The 25,849-nt window shown below is 43.1% G+C and overlaps 1 protein-coding gene across 1 annotated transcript in view; it reads left to right on the top strand.

The window, feature by feature from the left end:
- LOC124556196 (sodium channel protein Nach-like) overlaps nt 1-25,849 on the top strand; it is a 113,905-nt gene that overhangs the window by 51,170 nt on the left and 36,886 nt on the right. The window contains exon 4 of the mRNA XM_047130188.1: nt 15,065-15,213. Coding sequence (XP_046986144.1) covers nt 15,065-15,213 — 149 coding nt within the window. The remainder of the gene's footprint in view (nt 1-15,064; nt 15,214-25,849) is intronic.

Raw genomic sequence — 25,849 nt, 5'->3', positions numbered from 1 at the left:
TGTACCAGTCTATAGTCAAGTTTCAGTCTGTGCCTAATAAGATTACCATATTCGTGCACATAGCCATGAAGAGAAATGTATAGACACTTTGTCAAGTATCAGAGATGTGAGAATAAGATTAACGTACCAAGACCCAAAGGAACTTCAGATTGTCAATTGTAAATACACTCCTGGAAATTGAAATAAGAACACCGTGAATTCATTGTCCCAGGAAGGGGAAACTTTATTGACACATTCCTGGGGTCAGATACATCACATGATCACACTGACAGAACCACAGGCACATAGACACAGGCAACAGAGCATGCACAATGTCGGCACTAGTACAGTGTATATCCACCTTTCGCAGCAATGCAGGCTGCTATTCTCCCATGGAGACGATCGTAGAGATGCTGGATGTAGTCCTGTGGAACGGCTTGCCATGCCATTTCCACCTGGCGCCTCAGTTGGACCAGCGTTCGTGCTGGACGTGCAGACCGCGTGAGACGACGCTTCATCCAGTCCCAAACATGCTCAATGGGGGACAGATCCGGAGATCTTGCTGGCCAGGGTAGTTGACTTACACCTTCTAGAGCACGTTGGGTGGCACGGGATACATGCGGACGTGCATTGTCCTGTTGGAAAAACAAGTTCCCTTGCCGGTCTAGGAATGGTAGAACGATGGGTTCGATGACGGTTTGGATGTACCGTGCACTATTCAGTGTCCCCTCGACTTTCACCAGTGGTGTACGGCCAGTGTAGGAGATCGCTCCCCACACCATGATGCCGGGTGTTGGCCCTGTGTGCCTCGGTCGTATGCAGTCCTGATTGTGGCGCTCACCTGCACGGCGCCAAACACGCTTACGACCATCATTGGCACCAAGGCAGAAGCGACTCTCATCGCTGAAGACGACACGTCTCCATTCGTCCCTCCATTCACGCCTGTCGCGACACCACTGGAGGCGGGCTGCACGATGTTGGGGCGTGAGCGGAAGACGGCCTAACGGTGTGCGGGACCGTAGCCCAGCTTCATGGAGACGGTTGCGAATGGTCCTCGCCGATACCCCAGGAGCAACAGTGTCCCTAATTTGCTGGGAAGTGGCGGTGCGGTCCCCTACGGCATTGCGTAGGATCCTACGGTCTTGGCGTGCATCCGTGCGTCGCTGCGGTCCGGTCCCAGGTCGACGGGCACGTGCACCTTCCGCCGACCACTGGCGACAACATCGATGTACGGTGGAGACCTCACGCCCCACGTGTTGAGCAATTCGGCGGTACGTCCACCCGGCCTCCCGCATGCCCACTATACGCCCTCGCTCAAAGTCCGTCAACTGCACATACGGTTCACGTCCACGCTGTCGCGGCATGCTACCAGTGTTAAAGACTGCGATGGAGCTCCGTATGCCACGGCAAACTGGCTGACACTGACGGCGGCGGTGCACAAATGCTGCGCAGCTAGCGCCATTCGACGGCCAACACCGCGGTTCCTGGTGTGTCCGCTGTGCCGTGCGTGTGATCATTGCTTGTACAGCCCTCTCGCAGTGTCCGGAGCAAGTATGGTGGGTCTGACACACCGGTGTCAATGTGTTCTTTTTTCCATTTCCAGGAGCGTAGCATCCAGAACCAAGTTAAGTTATTTTTATGCTTGTTATTATTTTAATAAATGTGTGTGAAAATTAATCAAGTTCTGTTTAAAGTTGGTCACCGTCAATCTGCTACTCTAAGCGTGCAAGTGGCATTTCTATCGTCTGACCTAACGGCAGAAGATAAACACGCCACGATAAGACCACGAGACATATTGCTGACACTCGCCTACTTCGCTAGAGCGACAAGTCAAATAATCTGAAGGCGTGTGTACCGAAGGTCTTACAGTACGCACACCACATGAATCTACTGTAGCGCCGATGGCGTTTTATTCCTGGGCTGACTCTCGCCACTGAGGAGTAGTCGTTTCCGTCCAGACATCAGCACGAAAACTGTGTGTATGTGTGAATTGTTTACCTAGCAGTTAGGCACACGAATGAGGAAATTGTGGTTGTGAGGGACTATCCTTTTTACGAAAAAATCGAAGTATGTAGAATAGAGGAACAAGGAATGATAATAGAGTTTATGTTTGACGAAAACAAAATTAATAGTGGATGTTCTTGAGAAAGGTTGCATTGAAAATTTTCCAAACTCCTGAAATGTTTCGTCCAAACATTGCAAAATATCTACATTTATGTACTTGAGAATATATACACACGTCATCAAAAGTTTTGCAGCACCCCATTATTTCGAAATTCATTGCACAGACGACGGAAACTGACTCTGAGGCACGTGTATATAGCTATTTGCAATGTGTCCCGATCCACAAATTTAAAAAAAAACTGTGCAACAGCAAAATAGCCTGTTCCCCACGGGGAGTTTTCACAGCATTCCACAGCAACGTCAATACACAGTGGAACGTATCGATGAGATCATCAAGCTAGCCTTGTCCCATCCTTCAACGGCGATTCTGAATAACTCACGCAGAATACGTGGTCGTCGTCGACGTCCAGAAACAGCTCGTTTCAATCGATTCCACACGTGTTCGATTGCATTCATGCCCGGGGAAGAGGCAGATCACTCCATTCTGGTGATCCTTGTTTGCTGAAGGCACGCGTCCACATGAACAGCACAAGAACTACGAGAGTTATCATCCGTCGATATGAAACTGTCACCAAAATATTGGACATATCGTCTCACTACTTGCTCCAGAATCTCATCCCCGTGCAGTAGAACAGTGATATTGCCCTCAACAATCGCTTGTCATGCCATCCCAGAACATCTCTCCACCACCACCTTGTTGCACACGTAGGACGTAGTACTGGATGCTTTCGGTATTACCGGGTTTTCTCCCAACACGTTGTCTACGATTATCAGGGTACAAACACATCCGACTTTCGCCTCTAAACAACATCCGACACCAATCCTGAGGCATCCATTCAGCATGATTTATTGCCCATTTATAAAGAAGTCCATGGTGTTGTGCTGTACGAGTGGTGCTCGTCATGGTCGTCGGGAATGGAGATTCGCATCATGCAATCGCCTCCTAATAGTTTGATACGACGTATAACGTCGTGTAGCCTCTTCGAATGTAGAATTCAGATCCGGAGCACTCAGGCCACGGATCCTTTGACTCAAAAGCCGTGCATATCAATCATCCTGTGCACAGGTAAAATGTGGACGACCTGAGCGGTGTAAGTGCTCAGCACTACCTGTTGACTAAAACCGATTCCATATCCGCACCACATCACTTTGACTTTTGTGCACACGTAGAGGAACTAGCTTGGTAGACAAGCCTTCTACACGTAACATGATGATACAGACTCGATCATTCTTCGCGATTGTCCTTCGTGATATGATGGATGCTCATTCTACTATTCTGCAGACGTCTTTAATGTGTCCCTACTGATACTTTACTTTCAAAAGAAATACTTCAGTCAATTCGAGTGCGTCATTCCAGCCATAGGTAGCGCTCATGGTAGTTTACAAACAACGGCAAGGGATACCTTCCGATCGATACAGGAACAGTCACAATAGCAACACACCTGTACCACGTATCAGGGTGATACTTACTTTTTTGATATATACATACACTTACAAACACGTTAAACAATATTTAAAGCTCAGTAAACAGCGCCTTTTTACTTTTACTTTGTATCTTGTTTTCTTTCTATGTGCTAAGTTACATCTAAAACTATTTTTTTCGTTAAATAGTTCTAATTTTCATTATAAAACATTCATATTTATGCACAATGTAGGCTTTTTCTTCATCCAGATATTAGTATTGTAAAACGTGAATATCAATATCTCTTCGCTTTCAGATGTATCGTCCTTCTTGTGGTAGAACATCAGGAGGAAAAATACGAGGCCCTTGTGCAACCTTTGCCGTGTGTCACGAAATCGAAGCAAACAACAAAATAAAGATTACAAAGACACATAAGCATAGACTCCATTATTACAATAGGAGTGAACTCGAGGAGAATAGGTTAACTTTCGATGTTAGCAGACAACGACACAGTCCATTACTTCTGCGCATGCGCTGTCTGAAGTACCGGATGCTCAAGATTTTGGAGCCTTATATTCAGAAGAGTCAATTAATCATTGTTGTCATTGTCCCACCCACGATGTGATTCGCAATTGATTTACCCGCAAGCATATGACGCACACCCACAACGAGTAGTCGATTTTGTCCATAAAGTCGCTCATTTAAAACAGGCTTAAATAGGCCAGCAACGATGTCGCGAGTGAAGCAGTGGTATTAACGATCAGTGCCGAGTGTGGGATTCTAAACTCCTGAGTATGCTGCAGAGTGCACATGAGCAGAAACAGGAGACTGTGGTGTGTCTGCTAACATCTTAAGTTAACAATTCTCACCGAGCTCATTACTACTATAGGAATGGATTTTCTGCTTTTGTTTGTTCTTACTCTGTACTTTGTTCTTGAATTTGTTTTCGTGATTCACTGTAAAGGGTTTACGACGGCCTGATATTTATGCTGCTGGTGTTCTAATACAAACAGATGAACTATCTGAAAGAAAAAAGCTATTTACCTCTTTGCAAGACCTGGCCAATTATACGCCTCCACTATGCTTAAATAAGAACATAAATGAGGCGTCCAGAAGCAAAATGCAGTGAGTGTATCAGAACATTTCTTTCAGGAAACGCAAAAAACTTCTTACTACTTTGAGTGCCAGATTTTCGAAATTCCTGTCCATCATTGATTTATGTTTACCTAAGGAATACATTTCTGACAGTCCCTGAAATTTTCAGATTTTCCTCTACTAGTTACAACCAAAAATAAATTGGATTCTCCGAACTTTCCATATGTTACCACGGATCTTCAGAGCTTTGCTTCTGTAGAGATGGATGTGCATTAATATCATAACATAACCTAACACTAAAAAGACACCTTATTGCTGGCACAAAGAAGAAAAGAAAACGGTATAATGACTACAACAGATTGTGATGACAATGTATGTGAGATTAAACGAAAGTCTGAAAGTAGTTTAAAGGTCTCAAGTTTACAATTTCTGTTCTGTCCCGTCTAAATTACAGTGGCAACTCACTATTCTTTGGATGAATTTCAAAATCTGAGGGTTCGCGCTGCTGCCCCCGTCGGAGGTTCGAGTCCTCCCTCGGGCATGGGTGTGTGTGTGTTGTCCTTAGCGTAAGTTAGATTAAGTAGTGTGTAGGCCTAGGGACCGATGACCTCAGTAGTTTAGTCCCATAGGGACATACCACCACCGTCAAAGTCTAAGTCCTCCTCTGCACTGTTCACAACATAGATTATATTCTTGTAGAAAGCAAGGTTTTCGATTTCTTCCCAAGTCTGCCCGAAATGATTCTTGAGCAGGAAATCAGTGTCTCTCACTTTTTCTTCCTTTAAAACTCTTCCATTTCGGATGACACTTGGTTCCGTGGACGAGTAGGCTTTGCCTACATATCTCTCTTCCTTCACCAGCGTCCATTCTGTGGGCCACTTCACCTCTTACTAGTGTCCTTCCATATTTACTTTTGGTTACTACAACCTCTTTCACACTTCATCTGAAGTGCCTCTTACTAGGTGGTTTAAAGACATAAGCATCTAGATCCTTGCAACACCGATTGTCGACGTCTATTCCTAAATGAACAACTAAGTTAGTCTGCATGCTTGGAGCTAGTACAACAAGTACACCAAGTATATGAAGGTAGTGTCTGTTCCCGGCTTCTATAGAATGAAATGATAATTAAATCGACACGCTCGCTGCAAACAGACGTTGATATACGTAATTGGGGACATGTTGAAAATGCGTGCCCCGACCGGGACTCGAACCCGGGATCTCCTGCTTACATTTCTGACGCTCTATCCATTCTGAGCCACCGAGGGCACAGAGAATGGTGCGCCTGCAGGGACTTATCCCTTGCACGCTCCCTATGTGACCAACATTCTCAACAAGTCCACACCACTACATTCGTAGGGCGCCTAATAGATGTTTGCCCATCGCTTGTTGGGAATGTGGATCTCATGGGGAGTGTGCAAGGAATAAATCCCTGCAGGCGCACTCTCCTCTGTGCCCTCGGTGGCTCAGATGGATAGAGCGTCAACCATGTAAGCAGGAGATCCCAGGTTCGAGTCCCGGGCGGGACACACATTTTCAACATGTCCCCAGTGATGTATATCAACGCCTGTTTGCAGCTGGGGTGTCGATTTAATTATCATTTTACACCAAGTATCTTCGCATCACACTCTACCGCACTCTGTGTTACAAAATCACCTGGAAGACACATCGGCCAAGATAAAAACTCGCAACAACTTCATTCAGAGGCTGTATGTCACAACCTGGGGAGCAGAGTATTGTGCTTCAGAGTGGTACAATATTTGTCATACCAGTTTCATCGATGCATAACTCAACAACATGATACGCATGATTACGTTTATAATCATACCAACTCCTGCCTACTGGCTTCCGCCTGCTAAGCAATATCTACTCACCACAGATTCGCAGAACTGAGACCCTGCTTACAGATTACCATAATATACTGGAGGGTAAGGAACTACCCATTCATCACGACATACCTGTCTTACGAAGAAATAGGCTTCGTTCAAGACACATGCAACTACTGTGCGCTGAACATTGAGCTACAAGAAACACCAAACTAAGAGAGCTCTGGAACAAGAACTGTCAACACATTGAAAATTAGCAAGAACAGGAATGGCTCTGTAACTGTGGTACTGTGAGTGTCGAACTTGACGGGAAACTGTGGGCCATATTAAATAGAATCCACACTGGATGTGATCGGTGCTCCGACTCACTCTGTAAATGCGGTACTGTGGAGTTCCGAGTTGTGATTGTGGTGCACTGAAACAATGTATCAGTCATATAAGAGAGGAGTGTGCGACGTAACGCGCTCTTTCACACATCGACAGCGGTTCTGCAACATAAATTGTCCACCTACCTCGATACTGCTGCAGATCTGCACACGTAACTCCTGACTTCAGCTACTTACGAGATCTCAGAAAAGCAGTGTCGAAAAAACTGAGATTTCATGTAGTTACACGTCGGAGGTCGCTATAAGTACAAAAAGCTGAAAATAGTCTTGTGAACTCTAAAGAATAAATCGGAAATGGGTTGCTGTTCAAATTTCTAAGTTCAAAGGTCCTTTTAAACTTGCATTAGGATTTTTTTATTTCTATTACGCAAGATCATCAGCCCACATGTGTTCAAATCATTAAAGTTCCTGTTCACAGTCCTCATCACACTCAAACAGCCAGAACTTTTCCTATCCAATTCCGAAATCATTTTCGAGAGTAACACAGTCAATAAACTGCTATTTACTTTTGCACTCAGCATTCAGTGGTTATCTTTAAATAAAGTTTATGCTCGCCATAAATACTCAGTAAAAAAAATTTACTTAGTACCGCCACGCTTTTAGTTCAATGTTTACACACCCGATTTTCTCCAGAACAAAATGTCTCTGGACTCTTAAAATTTCACAGATAGTTAATGGTAAACACATGCTACCTTTAGCACTGTACCGAAACGCGGAAGTCACAATACCACTTCATTTTACACATAATGCGTTCGGACACTTTCAGCATGACCGGCTCCTTCGAAAGCTGGTCCACCACTTCCGTCTTCTCTCTGCCTCTACAAGCACGTCTGTCTCATGCGTTACGTGGCAAACCGTCTCACTTCTGATTGGCTGTACAGAATTACGGGCAATCAGAACTGACTTTCAGGGCGCGCCTCGCGCCAAAATTGAGCAGGAACCAACCACTGCTCTCAGCTCATTGACGTCATTAAAATAAGCAACTCAAAACTCTCTTGTTAAACAAATAAAATGAAATAAACTTCAAGCTCTACTTTACGTGCGGAATTTAACTATATAGTCGCGAACATTCTGGCCATCTCTTACATGTTCAAACATGCTTGGACATCCGTCATCCACTAGTAGGGGTTACTGGTGGATTCGTTCCCACGATACAAAGCTGTAATACTTGCAAGTTCCTACAGAGAATTACAAACTGAAAATTTAATATTGGCGAATGTCCCACATACACTCACACAAGTACTCTCTTTCACACTCACCCTAACACAAAACATAAATATCTACTTTAAATTCTTAAAGTTATTACTACAGCAAAATTACGAAAGGTTTTCTAAAACGTGAACTTTCCAAATTTGAATCTAAACACTGAAGGTGTTATTATATCTTTTCAAATAGTCACAGTTGGTGAACTATTAACATATATATGTTGATTTAGGTTTTTTAAGTGTCGAATAATTACGTTTTTTACTGCCTTTTTTTCTTTTTCTTTTTTTTTTTTTTTTTTTTTTTTTTTTTTTTGTAACTTCTAACTTCCAAATTATGACAGTTATTGACTTCAGATTTTGACAGATTGTTCCTTTACACAACAGAAGGTTATGTACCTAATATGAAGGTCCTCGGGCTATTTCTAGGTCAGTTATTAATTTTTATAGTTCCAGAGAATGTAACTACTCTGTAAGCGCCTCTCCGCTACTTTCACACCCTGCAGTCACGCCATATGGTCACGACGCACGTCTGCAGGACACAGCTCGCCCGTTGCAGAACGCATAAGATTCTGACTGCTTAAACTGGAGCCCACATACATTCATACAAGAAAGCTTTAATAGACAAATTGGCGATCGCGCCCTAGCTGCGACGCCTGAAGTGCATCCTACGATGCTATGAGGGCACGTGCATTGACTTTATCAATGCCAATGCCATAGCAGTGAAATGGATTATAATCCTAGATGTTAACATTTAGTCCATTTATTTTCGTTTTATGCGATGACATTCATTACATGTTAGATAAATGTACTGCATATGTCTGCCATACGAACGATGAAGAATTGGAAAGTTATCCCGTGATACTTGAACACTTAATTGTACCCACACGGTGAGATAATTGTTACTTAAAGTCACCTGAGCACCTTTTTTGTTCGACCAAAAATTTTTTCTACAGTATCGCCCACCATCACCCGAGTCACCAACTGGTATCAACCACTGGCGGCGGAACACAGAAAGCCTATGCGAACGGCCGACAACGAACCCACAGAAGACCTGACCAGCTCCCTTCCAATATTCCCTGACGGGAGGTCGGAGCAGGGTCTACAAACATGGTCCGCAGCACAGGCGGCCGAGAACCAACAGAATACAGAAAAAGCCAGTTCCCGACCGGCACTCCCCGCCAGGCGATGTGTGCATTGACATCCGCCCACCGTCATGGAGTTAAAGGACTACAATGGAGTGCTGCAGGGCCTCAAAACACTGGACGACAGCTGTCTTCACTGCGGGGATTGCAGGAGGCAACAATGTGCGAATACAACTCTCAAATGTCGAAGACCTCCGGAAGAACACAAGCGAGGCGGCAGAGCTCTCGGTTTCTTTCTACACTTAGGCTGCTGGCCCAGACAATTTCAACAGAGCGGTCTTCATGGGTTTCTCAGAGCATGACCTCCAAACAGATCCCCTGGAGGACATCGGATTCGGTGAGCACACAGTGACATGCGTCAAATCTACCTAGATGCAGAGAGAGTCACCTTCACTCCCGTTGGTCTCCAACAACAATCAGGAAAACAAGAAGGTATCTTCAGTGAAGGAGGTGGAGGACACTCAGTTTACCGTCAGAGGTCTACGGAATAAGAAAGGCTCACCCCAGTGCTTCTGCTGCAAAGCGATGGGACATGTGACACGTCTCTGTGCCTTCCCCGAAGCATGCCTGAAGCGCGCAGGTGAACACGCGAGCGCAAAATGCCCGTTACCCAAGACGCATCCTCCCAAGTGCAAGAACTGCGGTGGCCCGCACGTCATGAACTACTGTGATCGTCAAGTGTTTAAGACCGTGGTAGCCCGCCAACCCGGAGTCCCACTCGATAGGAAGGTCGACAGTTCCGTCCGACGTCCGTGCCCTGGCGTACAGACGCAGGCCAGGCTGACCAACTCCTGAAGAACCTAACACATCACAGTGTAAATTAAAATTACTGTTTGAAGATATGCTGATAATGAAGTTCTTACTATTTCCATGCAGACAAACAGCACAAAATACGAGAGTTTACGATTCAATCTTACCTCATGCCCTTTGCTTTGTTCCTCTTCCAGTCAGAAGGATTTGCTGATCTTTTAATGCCTTTCCCTTTCGGATCTGGTCGTACACGTATTCCATTATTAACATCCGTCACTATGAAGGAAATTACAAAGCATTCTTGACATTTTATCCAACAAAGAACACCATAAACGTTCTCCATGCATTCACAAGCAAGATCAGTCAAGAAAAATGGCTACGTAAGAACCGGTGTGTTACTGTTTTTGTTTTATACTAGCGATCAGTTTGAACAACTTGACGAAACTGCCACACATAGGCTGGAAATCAACGTATTGAAGTAATAAACTTGAAAAGCAGCGCTATTCAGACAAAATACTTAACGGATACATAGTGAGTTTTGCACCTTCAAACGTTCTTAGATAATGGCCCTTGCTAAGGATATCCTACGTTCTGCTACTTTATCGAGCAATGGATCATTCAGTTTTGCTTTGCAACCAGAAGTAGATACACCTACGTTTGCACCTGTAGCCTTTTTTGCGGGTGCGTTTTAGGGTAGAGAAAAACTGTTTTTCTCTTGTTTTGAGGGCCTAATCGATAGACGACAGCATAGAGAAGAAAATAGTGGCAATAACTTATTCTCAAAAAATAGTGGATTTACAACACTTTTCTTCTGGACGCCTCAAATAGAGAAACTTTCACTAACTAAAATTTTTTCAACAATGAAAGAGTCAGATTTACTTAAAGAGGATAACAATTTTCGCAGTTTCTTAGAAGTATAAAGAAAAAAGGTGTTTAACCTCACCCGCTTATTTCTAATATTGTCAAAAAATTAGTAACCCAATCCTCTCTTTTTAACTATTACGTTTAGAGTGGGCCAGCACATCTGTTCGAGTGCTTCTTGTCGCGCGACCTTGTCTCCCGCACATATCAGAACTTTTACACTCGAAACAAGCCATAAATTTCCGTTTAACAGTTCACATTAGTCATTTGTACCTACAACTTCCTACTGAATTCGAAATGGACATTACTGACAACTATTATGATGTGATAAACGGTGTTCAGGCCTCTATCTGAAATATTGCAGAAGGCTGTCGTATAAGATCAGAAGCATTGGGTGGATATATGGTTCGGTTGTTTCCATACAAAACACAACAACGAAACACTTCACTGCACTTCCTACCTGAGTTCATGTATTTGCCACTGAGTTGAGAACAGCACCTAACTTATTGTCAATTTTTTCGCCTGAAATATATACTAAAATTAAAAGATAACAGTAGCCAGTCCTGAAGAGACAAATTCTGTACTTTACTTTCGTAATTTATTAAAAATATTATTTGAATATTTTCTTTCAGCGTAGCAGATTTACTTGAAAACAAGATGGACGCAATCAAAATTATTGCGACATAACTTTCTTGCTACCATACCGTGACACACACACACACACACACACAGAAGCGAATATGAAGAAAATGAATGTATGTGAATAAAACACACACACACACTCAACCATGTAGTTGTGAATAGAAATAATTAGATTTAAATGAGCCGTGAAGAAACAATACAGATCTCAAATCAAAATATGCGTAATGTGTGACGCATGCACACAAACCCACCCGGCCACATACAAACACACACAGTGTCGTGCCACTCCACTCTCACTCTATACAGCTCCTATGATCCCTCCAACAGCCTTAAAGCATGCGAGCAAGAATTGTATAGTGTGGTACAATACAGCTTATCTGCAGGGCAATGTTTAAGTATGACATATTAATTGTGAAACTTCCTCGCAGATCAAAACTATGTGCCAGACCGAGACTCGAACTCGGGACCTTTGCCTTTCCCGGGCAAGAGCTCTACCAACTGAGCTACCCAAGCACGACGCAGGACCCCTCCTCACAGCTTCAATTCTGCCAGGACCTCGTCTCCCACCTTCCAAACTTCACAGAAGCTCTTCTGCAAATCTTGCAGAACTAGCACTCCTGGAAGAAAGGATAATGCGGAGACATGGCTTAGCCACAGCCTGGGGGATGTTTCCAGCGGAGTGTGCGCTGATATGAAACTGATATTAATTGTGTCACAAGCACACTCATGCACAGTGTCCCATCATCTACTCTACCTCTACTCAACTCTCATGGCTACAGTACCAATGATCCTTCAGTTAACCGTAAGGCAAGTGAACAAGAGAATGTGAAATGCGATGCAGTGTAGGTTGCGTGCAGAGAACTTTTTAAATGTGACGTATTAATTGGAATATATCTGTATTATGTTCATATACTGCATACAGAACAACAAACGGATGCATCAGTAGGACATAAAACGAATGTAAAGGCCGGTCGCTGTGGCCGAGCGGTTCCAGGCGCTTCAGTCCGGAACCGCGCGACTGCTACGGTCGCAGGTTCGAGTCCTGCCTCGGGCATGGATGTGTGTGATGTCCTTATGTTGGTTAGGTTTAAGTACACTACTGGCCATTAAAATTGCTACACCACGAAGATGACATGCTACAGTCGCGAAATTTAACCGACAGGAAGAAGATGCTGTGATATGCAAATGATTAGCTTTTCAGAGCATTCGCACAAGGTTGGCGCCGGTGGCCACACCTACAACGTGCTGACATGAGGAAAGTTTCCAACCGATTTCTCATACAAAAACGGCAGTTGACCGGCGTTGCCTGGTGAAATGTTATTGTGATGCCTCGTGTAAGGAGGAGAAATGCGTACCATCACGTTTCCGACTTTGATAAAGGTCAGATTGTAGCCTATCGCGATTGCGCTTTATTGTATCGAGACATTGCTGCTCGCGTTGGTCGAAATCCAATGACTGTTAGCAGAATATGGAATCGGTGGGTTCAGGAGGGTAACACGGAACGCCGTGCTGGATCCCAATTGCCTCGTATCACTAGCAGTCGAGATGACAGGAATCTTCTCCGCATGGCTGTAACGGATCGTGCAGCCACGTCTCGATCCCTGAGTCAACAGATGGGGACGTTTGCAAGACAACAACCATCTGCACGAACAGCTCGACGACGTTTGCAATAGCATGGACTATCAGCTTGGAGACCATGGCTGCGGTTACCCTTGACGCTGCATCACAGACAGGAGCGCCTGCGATGGAGTACTCAACGATGAACCTAGGTGCACGAATGGCAAAACGTCATTTTTTCGGATGAATCCAGGTTCTGTTTACAGCATCATTATGATTGCATCCGTGTTTGGCGTCATCGGGGTGAACGCACATTGGAAGCGTGTATTCGTCATCGCCATACTGGCGTATCACCCGACGTGATGGTATGGGGTGCCATTGGTTACACGTCTCGGACAACTCTTGGTCGCATTGACGGCACTTTGAATAGTGGATGTTACCTTTCAGATGTGTTACGACCCGTAGCTCTACCCTTCATTCGATCCCTGCGAGACCCTACATTTCAGAAGGATAATGCGCGACCGCATGTTGCAGGTCCTGTACGGGTCTTTCTGGATATAGAAAATATTCGACTGCTGCCCTGGCCAGCACATTCTCCAGATCTCTCACCAATTGAAAACGTCCGGTCAATGGTGGCCGAGCAAGTGGCTCGTTACAATACGCCAGTCACTAATCTTGATGAACTGTGGTATCGTGTTGAAGGTGCGTTGACAGCTGTACCTGTACACGCCATCCAAGCTCTGTTTGACTCAATGCCCAGGCGCATTAAGGCCGTTATTACGTCGAGATGTGGTTGTTCTGGGTACTGATTTCTCAGGATCTATGCACCCAAATTGCGTGAAAATGTAATCACATGTCAGTTCTAGTATAATATATTTGTCTAATGAATACCCGTTTAGCATCTGAATTTCATCTTGGTGAAGGAATTTTAATGGCCAGTAGTGTAGCATACCTTCAATACATGTCACTTATACAATTTCACTTCAGGAAGCTTCTTGAATAATTTATTTGTGCTATAACATCATTCATTACGATGAATTTTCCTGTTTGGTTCTTTTGTAGGTGAAAAAAAGATCTGATGCAGTAGAGACGTATCGATACTGTATCGATGGTAGGAACGCTACGATTTAACGTCCTGTCACTGACTAGGCTATTAGGGATGGAGTACAAAAATAGGCATGGAAATTAACGATTACCTGTAGAAAGAAATCATAGCATCATTTGACCTTCAGTGGTTTTGGGAACCAAGAAGTATATATATCTGCATAGTCGACGGAGATTTTGAGTCTATTCCTTCCGAATCTGAATCGAGTATCGTACTTTCTTTCGAAGCTGATCAGAACAATAGTGAGTTATAACATGTACCATTTCATTTATTTTTGATATTTATTGCTATCTGCCGGCCGTGGTGGCCGAGCGGTTCTAGGCGCTACAGTCTGGCACCGCGCGATCGCTACGGTCGCAGGTTCGAATCCTGCCTCGGGCATGGATGTGTATGATGTCCTTAGGTTAGTTAGGTTTAAGTAGTTCTAAGTTCTAGGGGACTGATGACCTAAGATGTTAAGTCCCATAGTGCTCAGAGCCATTTGAACCAACCTTATTGCTATCTAACTGAATGCATCAACTGATTAAACAAAACATTTTCTCACCAAGTATGCTGACTATTGGCATATAGTTTTTGCAATGAACGATACTTTTGAAAGTGATTGTAGACGCTTGCGATGGTGTTGTTCAGTAACAACGGGCGTTTGGAGCAGTTCTACCTTCCTGTTTGTGAAATGCTGATGACACTGCTCCTTATTGCAGCAGGAAATAGTTTTACAATAATTATGAGGCGTCTGATTTGGCGGCTGCTGCGTGTAATCAGCTATCTAAAGATGCCCGCAGTGGTGTTCAGTATTCCGCAATGAAGCACGCAATATTTTAGCACTGTGTAGTATTCATTTACATAAAGTTTGATACTTGTTTTCGTTTATGACGGGAGTTTGCTTACGCCTTTACTTAACTCGTATTGAAGTTTCTTTTAAAGCGCAGGATGTTTCCAAATGTGAAACGTGTGCAGGCAGTTTGGGTACAGGTTATTCTTGTGATTTTTCAGGTAGCCCCGCAATGCGATCAGGTGGTGATCAAGTGCCAGTTCAAAGGTCTCCAGCGACACTGCCAGAAGCTCTTCAAGACCGTGCTCACCGAATGTGGCGTCTGCTGCAGCTTCAACTACAGGGCCGCCCGTTCCGCTATGCAACAAAGGTTTAATAGCTGTAGTTTTCGGTGTAAACATTTCAAAACAATCATTTAGGAATTGCCTAGAATGACAGTAGCTCTAGGACTGTGAAACTCAGTGTTGTCCTGCTGCCTGTCCAAAAATACATTTGACTGTTTTCTGTTCAATATGAAGTTGTTACATGTTGTATGGACGCAGATATCCGAGATAACATAAAAAAATGTTTCTACCCATTCTTCTATCGAATTACGTGTTACATCATTTGCATAAATTGCTTTACATCCCGTGGCAGGTTTACTCTATACTTAATAATAAACGAGTATACGTTGGTACACTTTGGCAATGGGCTTTCCTACAAACCTCGTAATCGCACTACTGTTATAGGAAGTAAGTTAAGAATGCAGCTTCGTTGATGTGCCACGCTCATCTGTGTTTACTCAGTTTGTAGAATGGACAGCTATAAACCTATTCATCAGATTACATCTTTTTGTGTCAGGTTACTGGAATACGAACAAGACAAACTATAATTTTTTTTATCGGAAATGATATTCGACTTGTAAAATTTGTTCGTGCATAAATAATTAGCGTCTGCTTCTCTTAATGAATAGCTGACGAATTACAGTTATAGATGGACGAATAAGCTCTCTTCAAATTGCAAGCTTGATTACGAAAATAAGAAAATGTACTTACATTGTCATTACCCGACGGTCTGCCTAATCAACGTCTATCCGTCTCAGAATGCATGTATGGTAGACATTTACGTTTAAGTTAATGGTTTGTTGTGATCCTATCTCAGATCTATGAGACATTCACAAATGTCTTTTGCGTTTGCCTGGTAAGATCACTGTAAATGAAATAACTTGCTGTGCATGGCAACGCTAATATAATATTGTACAAAGTGAGGGTTTTTTTTCATTCCTCTACAAATCATTGTGCGTTGGTTTTGCGATTGCTTTTTCCACTTTTCATGATCAGTTTCTCGTGCAAAAATTACGAAATTTGATTAGCTTATTTGTGAGGCGGCGGCCTAATCTACATCTGCATATCTGTATCTACGTGATCACTCTGCTATTCACAATAAAGTGCCTGGCGGAGGGTGCAATGCACCACCTGCAAGCTGTCTCTCTACCGTTCCACTCTCGAACAACGAGCGGGAGAAACGAGCACTTAAATTTTGCTGTGCGAGCCCTGATTTCTCTTATTTTATCGTGATGATCATTTCTCCCTATGTAGGTGGGTGCCAGCAGAACGTACTCGCAAATGGAGAAGAAATCTGGTGATTCAAATTTCATGAGAAGATCCCGTCGCAACGAAAATCGGCTTTGTGTTAATGATTGCCACTCCAATTCATGTATCGTGTCTGTGGCACTATCCCCCCTATTTCGCGATAGTAAAAAACGACCTACCCATCTTTGAACTTTTCGATGTCATCCGTCAGTCCCACCTCATACGGATCCCACACCGCACAGCAGTACTCCAGAAAAGGGCGAACAAAAGTGGCGTAAGCAGTCTTTCTAGTAGACCTGTTGCACGTTCTAAGTATTCTGCCAATTGGTTTGCTCTACCCACAACATTATCTATGTGATAGTTCCAATTTAGGTTATTTGTAATTGTAATCCCTAAGTATTTACTTGAATTTACAGCCTTAAGATTTGTGTGACTTATCGAGTAATCGGAATTTAGCGGATTACTTTTAGTTCTCATGTGTATAACTTCAGAGTTTTCTTTATTCAAGGTGAATTTCCACTTTGCGCATCATACAGATATTTTATCTAGATCACTTTGCAATTCGTTTTGGTCATCTGTTGACTTAACAAGACAGTAACTGGCAGCATCGTCTACAAACAATCTATGAGAGCTTCTCAGATTGTCTCCTACGTCGTTAATATACATCAGGAACCCTAGAGAGTCTATGTCACTTCCTTGGGGAACGCCGGTTATTACTTCTGTTTTACTCAATGACTTTCCATCTATTACTACAAACTGTGACCTTTCTGACAAGAAATCACGAATCCAGTCACACAACTGAGGCGATATTCCATAAGCACGCAGTTTGATTAGAAGACTCTTGTGAGGAACGGTGTCGAAAGCCTTTTGGAAATCTAAAAATATGGACTCAATTTGACATCCCCTGTCGATAGCACTCATTACTTCATGAGTGTAAAGAGCTGGTTGTGTTTCACAAGAACGATATTTTCTGAATCCGTGCTGGCTATTTGTCAATAAATTGTTTCCTCGACGTAATTCATAATGTTCGAACACAGTATATGTTTCAAAATCCTGCTGCAAATGGATGTTAGTGATATGGGCCTGTAATTCAGCGGAATACTCCTATTCCTCTTTTTGAGTATTGGTGTATCTCGAACAGTTTTCCAGTCCAATCGACAACCTCCTCCCATTCAAATATGGTTCAAATGGCTCTGACCACTATGGGACTCAACATCTGAGGTCATAATTCCCCTAGAACTTAGAACTTCTTAAACCTAACTAACCTACGGACGTCACATAAATCTATGCCCGAGGCAGGATTCGAACCTGCGACAGTAGCAGTCGCGCGATTCCGGTCTGAAGCGCCTAGAACCTCTCGGCCACCGCGGTCGGTCCTCCCATTCTATTCCATACTAACTGGCTCTCTCGCGCACACGGGTGGGAGCTTTAATTTTACTGCAAATTATTTTGATGTGCAGCTGCATCTCGCGTCTGCCCAGCGATTGGTCGAGGGAAGGTGACGATACACTGCTGGAAGACTAGATGGAGATTATCAGTTTTGAAGTGGCATCCATTTGGCCAGGGGTTTGATGGAGGTCGGACTCGTGCTCGAATGTCAGTGTAACATGGTGTAGAGACTTTCACTCGACGACGGTGGCAGACTGCGGACGCACGAAATTTGCTTCCGCTACCGGTACGTGAGGCGAAGGCATGAGTTGCGGGCGCACCGCGATACCGGCCGCTGTAATCAGTGAATCAGCCAGGGTTAAAAATACGCAATGCGGAACGCTGAACGCACATCGGAAGGGATAGGAATGGATTTCAGGTTAGATAACGACGGGCCAAATCAACCATTATATGGGTAAAGTGGGAACCGAGTCAAGTCAAGTGGTATTGTTCTTCTTCCTTTCCTTTCTCACCCTGTAAGTGCTGCGTGGTCACTCATTTAATGAACTAGGCTTGCGAGCTTATGTGCTGTGATGTTTGAAGCCACCAACTTGTTTCACTTCCATAGTTCAGCTACTATCTTTTCTCCACTAGCTACTAATCAGTGTCAGTTTTTAATTGTTTCTTTCGATTTGTAAGTTTGTGTCATTCATTGGATTAAGCCTTTGAGATTTATTCTCCATTCAAGCGCATGCGATGCTCGTGACGAGTGTAAAATTTTATATAATTTGATAGAAAAAAGATAATAAATAAATGTTAGTAATGCAGCTACTTAGTTCGCTGAACTTTTCTCTCAAGTGTACGCCACCACACGCCTCCATGTCCTATGCTCTTTAGCATCGTGTACTCTGTGAAAAAAAAAATACTGAATAGTATTGATCAGTCATTCTGGAGTTCAATAATTAAAATTCCGTTGCACAGTTTTTTTCTTTAGGATAGAGAGCGGAACTAGTAATCAATTGAAAATTCACAGAACTTCAGACTATTTGGCAGTCAGTCACGTTGTTCGTGCACAGTTAACGCTCAGCCACCCACGGAAATGTGGGTCACTTTTAGATCCAACTCTACCAACTTTACTGCATATAAAGCTGCGCCTTAATTTATTTCGTATTTGAACTATTGTGAATGACTTATCGTGCAAAGGAAACATGGAATAAATGCTCCTAACCGTGATTTTGCTGCTTCTTTTATCAGTATCTTTTGTAATACTTTTTTCTTCTGCCGCACCTTTAACTCTTTTATGACAATTTCATTTATTTTGTTTTTGAGACCCACTGTGTAATGTTTGGGTTTTGGGCTGAAAGAGTTCCTCATGGAAGACATAATTTCAAAAGTTTTCTCAGCATGCTGGTATTTGAAACACTGTAAGAGAGACAGATATATCCCGTTGGACCTCAAGTGGGCTGTAATATGGAAGATTTACTCTGAAAATTGCCGTTATCTGATCGAAAATAACTGTCTTTAATCATCGCTGGTGAACTGCACGTATCAACGGTATTTCATTTACTGGCTTTCATGCTTAGTTTACGCTTATGTTGGCAGGTATTACAAAGCGTCCACGTATGCCCGAAATTGGTTTCAGTAAAGTACCTTTGTTCTTGATTATATCTCAAGAGTGAGTGACCCTATGCCTCAAGGTACTGCTCATCCCATTAGTGTTAAACCTACTTCTCAGCTTTCGTCTGAAATGATCATATATCTTTATCGTGGATATTCATCGTCACTGGACACGCTGTTTGGCACTTGTAACTCTAAAAACTCAACTTCTGTCTCTTCGTCACCCTCCTTCTCTTATAACTGACGTTCGTCCCTAAAACAAAGTAGAGATATTTGGGAATAGTCTTATTTTGCTAGTGATTTATTTTCTTTGAATCACTTGCTGTTTGCACATGAGCGGTTGCTCCAATAAAAGTTAGATAGGTACCATAACACTTCCTGCAGATATGTTTATGCATATGATGTACAGCGAAGAAAGAAATGTAATTTTGTACTGCAAGACTATGTTGCATCGTCATGAATAACAAGAAAAGAGTAATATATGGAACAGAAAATAAATGAAGCCGTAAATAAAAACTATAAGTCAGTCATACAAATATTAAACAATAAAGTATGTTCCCTCTCGTATTAGTGTGATTAAATTTCGAATATTACGAAAATTCCTGGCAAGGCAGAGTACATAGCTACGCCAGCTCTAACAATGGTCGCCACGCTGATTGTTTGCTTGGTGACTGTCTCGCGACTACACCAACTGCAGAAGCAGTTTGACGTTAAGCAGGTCGCATACTCTAGTGAATATAGTTTGCACTACTTGTAGTGTTCTTCTGCTAGATTAGATTCTCTTTTTTTGTCTGCATCCAAAATGCCAAAATCCAAAATGACACTGGGAGAATGTATGACACTGTCAAACAGTTTAATAGTGACGCTACTGTAACAAATTTGTTGAAAAGTGCAGCGTCTGTAACGTCTAAATCGCATTTCATGAGACGTTAGTTAGTTTAATGATCCATGGGCCAGTTGTGCTATTAATCGTAATGATGTGGAACGTCTACATCTACATGGATACCCCGCAAATTACATTTAAGTGCCTGGCAGAGGGTTCATCGAACCACTTTCACAATTCTCTATTATTCCAATCTCGTATAGCGCGCAGAATAAAGGAACACCTATATCTTTCTGTGCGAGCTCCGATTTCCCTTATTTTATTATGATGACCGTTTCTCCCTATGTAGGTCGGCGCCAACAAAGTATTTTCGCATTCGGAGGAGAAAGTTGGTGATTGAAACGAGTCATTTTATATTCACATTACAAATTCATACGTAAAAATGGCTACATGATTATTTTTATTATTATTACTACTATTAGCTGACAAGCCCGGGATTGTCTGGGTATTCCATTTTGCCAATCTTCTGTTAGAAACGGAAACAAACAATGAACTGTGTTTGTAGCGTAATATCGAAAAAATTTCATTTCCACGTATTCGTGAAAATACCTTTGAAATTGTGAAATAGTCGTACAGAGAAATATGCACAGTGTACAAACGTATGAGTACAGCTGCTTCACGTGTCTACAGCGCGATCTTGTAACCGTCTCTGCGGAAAAGCCTCTTCATAGCTATATAAACGGGTATTGTTTTCGTGTACAGCCGTTTACGCTTCGCAGTTGAAAGCTGTTAATTGCGCTACCACGTGTCAGGGATTTCCTTAAGTTGACTCCACTGTAGGAGTTCCTCGGTAGTAGAGAATAATTGTATTAAAATGTCATGCATGATGCGGCATTTTTTCACGCATCTCAGTGTTTATGACATGTCCTGATGTATGTGTCGTGAAGTGATATAGTTTTATAGGCACATTCAGCGGCATATGTGGATACAGCCTGCAAAATGTATTACGAGTAGAGTAAGTAGCAAAGAAGTAATAAATGTAAACGTCATGCACGATGTGGCAGTTTTCCACGCCTCTCGTTATTTATGACGTCATATTTCCCGAATCATGATACGTATGTGGTTCTTTTTCCAACAGCGATTGTTGCCCGACAGTGAGGGATACGTGTACCAAGTTCGGTTGAAATCGCTCCAGTGGTTTAGGAGATGTAAACAACATACATACACACACATGCACACACACACACACACACACACACACACACACACACACACACACGTGCGCGCGCGTGCGGCACATATTTTAAGTATCGGTACTGTTGTGAGTTAATAATAATCACCTTTTACACATTGCTATTATAATGAGTTGTCAAGGACAAACTTTTTCAGTTTGTTTTCAAACTCAACTTTGCTCTGTGTCAGGTATCTTACATTATTCTGTAAGTGATCGAAAATTTTGATGGCAGCATTTTGCACTTCTTATTGTGATAAAGACAACCTTCATGTGGAGCAATGAACATGATTTTTTCCTTCTGGTATTATAACTATGTACGTAGTTGTTAGTCTTGAACTGCAGTGGGTTATTTAGAACAAGCTTCATGAGTGACTAAATAGGCTGTGAAGTAGTAGTCAAAATACCTATTTGTTTAAACATATGTCTACAAGAACATCGTATGTGAACATGGTACATTATTCTTACCGCACGTTTTTGAGCAATCAATACCTTGTTTCTTAAAGATGAGTCACCCTAGAACATTACACCATACGACATTATTGAACGGAAATATGCAAAATATGTCAACTTACTGATTTGTGTCTTTCAGGATTTGCAATGATTATAAGTGCAAATGTGACTGAACTAAGTTCTTTTAAGAGTTCGAAAATATGGTTTTTCCAGTTTAAATTGTCATCAATATGGACGCCTAAGAATTCTGAAGTTCCCACCCTATTTATTATTTCCTAGTCATGTGTTGAACTTATCATTGGTGTAGTATCCCTAGATATGCAGGACTGAAATTGTTGCGTCTTTTTAAAATTGACAAGGAGACCTTCCGCAGAAAACTAGTCAATGATATTTTTAAGATCACGTTTACCGGTTCTTCTATTTCTGTATGTATGCTTGGATTGATTGCAATACTAGTGTCATCTGCAAAAAGAACTAATTCTGCTTGTTATGTATTAGACGAAAGATCGTTTATATATATGAGGATCAATAACCCACCTTGGGGAACCCCACACTTGATTTACCGAGCGAGGTGGCGCAGTGGTTAGCACACTGGACTCGCATTCGGGAGGACGATGGTTCAATCCCGTCTCCGGCCATCCTGATTTAGGTTTTCCGTGATTTCCCTAAATCCTTTCAGGCAAATGCCGGGATGGTTCCTTTGAAAGGGCACGGCCGATTTCCTTCCTTGTCCTTCCCTAACCCGAGCTTGCGCTCCGTCTCTAATGACCTCGTTGTCGACGGGACGTTAAATACTAATCTCCTCCTCCTCCCACACTTGATTTCTCCGCACTCATAATTATGTCCCCAGACTGCATTGGCTGAATTATTAAGAACAACTTTCTGCATTCTTCTGGTTAGATATGATATTATCCATTGGTTGGCTGTACCATCAATCCTATAAAACTTCAATTTATGTAGGAGAATCTATGATTTACACAGTCAAATGCCTTAGGTAGGTAGCAGAAAATATCAACTGGCTCTATTTTGTCATTTAATGCTTGTAAAATTTGGGGAGTGACATATAAATGGCATTCTCAGTAGAGCAACTGTGATTTGTCGTGGATGTTACTGTTTCTCAGGTGAGGTATTATTTTGGAATATGTCACTTTCTCAAAAAATTTTGGAAAGTGACGTCTGCAGTGAAACAGCTGTACTGGTTATCTGTAGTAATTTTCAGGCATTTTGAAGATGTTTAGATGATTTTCCAGATGATACTTTAGCTGAAAGAAAGGCTATGAAAGTATCAGAGGAAGAGGAAATGTGAGATGAGTGTTGTATTGTACACAGCCATGAGAATACTGGAGACGAATTCCTCAGAGAAAGAAGCAAATTGGGTCATTTCGACAGATGTGAAGGATGTGCTTTAATTATTGTGAAGTAGAGTCGTGCTGAACTTAGAAACGCTGCTGTGGGTAACGTATCGATAAATAAGAATATTGACTACCGTTTGAAAACAAAATACGCACCTCATGTGCCTGTTGATGTACAATGGTCCTCTTTTACTTACAAACAGCAAATCATCTAAACATCTACATAAATTATTACAGATAAAACTGTAGCTTTGAACAGAGTAGCTCATCTAATGATGATAACGGAAGGACGCAAACGCGTTCCTGTAATATGTACGTTCTATTCAATTCTGACCAGAGTAATCACAGATACATTGAAATGTTGAAAGTTATTTGTTTAAACAGTTTTCTGAATGCGTAACTGAAGTGGGTCAGTGCATTAATGATGCATTTCATTATATTTTCCAGTGTATGATGTTTGTGATTTAATGACTTATATACGTATTCCACAACACATTTTCGCATATGGAATTGACACCGTTTTAAATACCTTTTAACATACAGTGCAGGAGGGGTTTTGCACCTTTTTCGACACGTTTTTGCACCTAAAAATGCTAAGTTTAGTCACAACTCTGAGTTACTGTGGTGGCTGTGAAGTACGGTGAAGTTTGTTTCACAGACGGTATCTTCTTTTCCTGACTTGGACTCAGACCACTAGCTTTCGTCTTCAGAAAAATGGGAGGCGGTGTTCGTGAAACCATTGTAGACAACAGGACGGTTTCTACATAATGGCAGCGGTTGACCGAGCGAGGTGGCGCAGTGGTTAGCACACTGGACTCGCATTCGGGAGGACGACGGTTCAATCCCGTCTCCGGCCATCCTGATTTAGGTTTTCCGTGATTTCCCTAAATTGCTTCAGGCAAATGCCGGGATGGTTCCTTTGAAAGGGCACGGCCGATTTCCTTCCCCATCCTTCCCTAACACGAGCTTGCGCTCCGTCTCTAATGACCTCGTTGTCGACGGGACGTTAAACACTAATATCCTCCTCCTCCGCAGCGGTTGAAGTTGCACATTTTCTGTATATTTATCATGATGTGGTTACCCGCAAAGCGATGACTACTAAATCTTGGTTGGGGAAGGAGTTTAGGTGGAATTTTAGGACTGGCATCAAAGCTGAGATCTCAAACAACTGAGCGCGTTTGAAATGAACTAAAGCATTAGCTGCACGACAGAACATTTCACTTAAAAACTCAGCAACTGCTCACCGTGCTCAAGAGACAAGGGAAACTCATTTCGCCTGTAGTATGTTAGAATGGAATGGAGAGCCTCTACAGCATAACGGAGGCAGTAATAGTAGTAAGCGTGCTCGGAGACTAAGTGAGTAAGTATCGCACTCCAAACGCAAAGAAACGAGGTTCAGTTCCAAGCTGACTGTTGGACTTTTTTTCACTTATCTGTTCTGTTGCCTCATGTCGAAAAATGCTTAGATGTCACGTGATTTGGGGTCAACTTTAAACTCTGGCTCCCCCTATAACTGGTTGGGTAAGTCAGTTGATAGGTTAGGGAGTTGACAACTGCGTATTGCCACCAGTAGGACCATACCTAACAATTCACTGTGGTGTTCAACCCAACCTTCGCACTGACGTCTGGTTTACTAAAACAGCAGCAATAGGAAGGCCGAAATAATTTTAGTCTTTGAGAAGACCGAGAATGGGTGTTCAGAGAGTTTGGGCCATGTAGTTTATTATAAGCTGAGATGCTTTGCAATGCTTCTGTGTGATTTTTTGTTGCTTTATTTAATATGCAGCCATTTCCATTTGACCTGTAACCTAATGGCTATGACAGATCATGTTTTCGCAATGTCAAATTGAAGGTTATGTGGTTTCTTAGTGTTTTAACATACACTCCTGGAAATGGAAAAAAGAACACATTGACAACGGTGTGTCAGACCCACCATACTTGCTCCGGACACTGCGAGAGGGCTGTACAAGCACAGCGGACACACCAGGAACCGCGGTGTTGGCCGTCGAATGGCGCTAGCTGCGCAGCATTTGTGCACCGCCGCCGTCAGTGTCAGCCAGTTTGCCGTGGCATACGGAGCTCCATCGCAGTCTTTAACACTGGTAGCATGCCGCGACAGCGTGGACGTGAACCGTATGTGCAGTTGACGGACTTTGAGCGAGGGCGTATAGTGGGCATGCGGGAGGCCGGGTGGACGTACCGCCGAATTGCTCAACACGTGGGGCGTGAGGTCTCCACAGTACATCGATGTTGTCGCCAGTGGTCGGTGGAAGGTGCACGTGCCCGTCGACCTGGGACCGGACCGCAGCGACGCACGGATGCACGCCAAGACCGTAGGATCCTACGCAGTGCCGTAGGGGACCGCACCGCCACTTCCCAGCAAATTACGGACACTGTTGCTCCTGGGGTATCGGCGAGGACCATTCGCAACCGTCTCCATGAAGCTGGGCTGCGGTCCCGCACACCGTTAGGCCGTCTTCCGCTCACGCCCCAACATCGTGCAGCCCGCCTCCAGTGGTGTCGCGACAGGCGTGAATGGAGGGACGAATGGAGACGTGTCGTCTTCAGCGATGAGAGTCGCTTCTGCCTTG

Source organism: Schistocerca americana, chromosome X (assembly GCF_021461395.2).
Source record: "Schistocerca americana isolate TAMUIC-IGC-003095 chromosome X, iqSchAmer2.1, whole genome shotgun sequence".
In the NCBI taxonomy this organism is placed as follows: Eukaryota; Metazoa; Arthropoda; class Insecta; order Orthoptera; family Acrididae; genus Schistocerca; species Schistocerca americana.
Note: the sequence above shows the minus strand (reverse complement) of the source record. Positions and strands in the feature narration are given on the sequence as shown.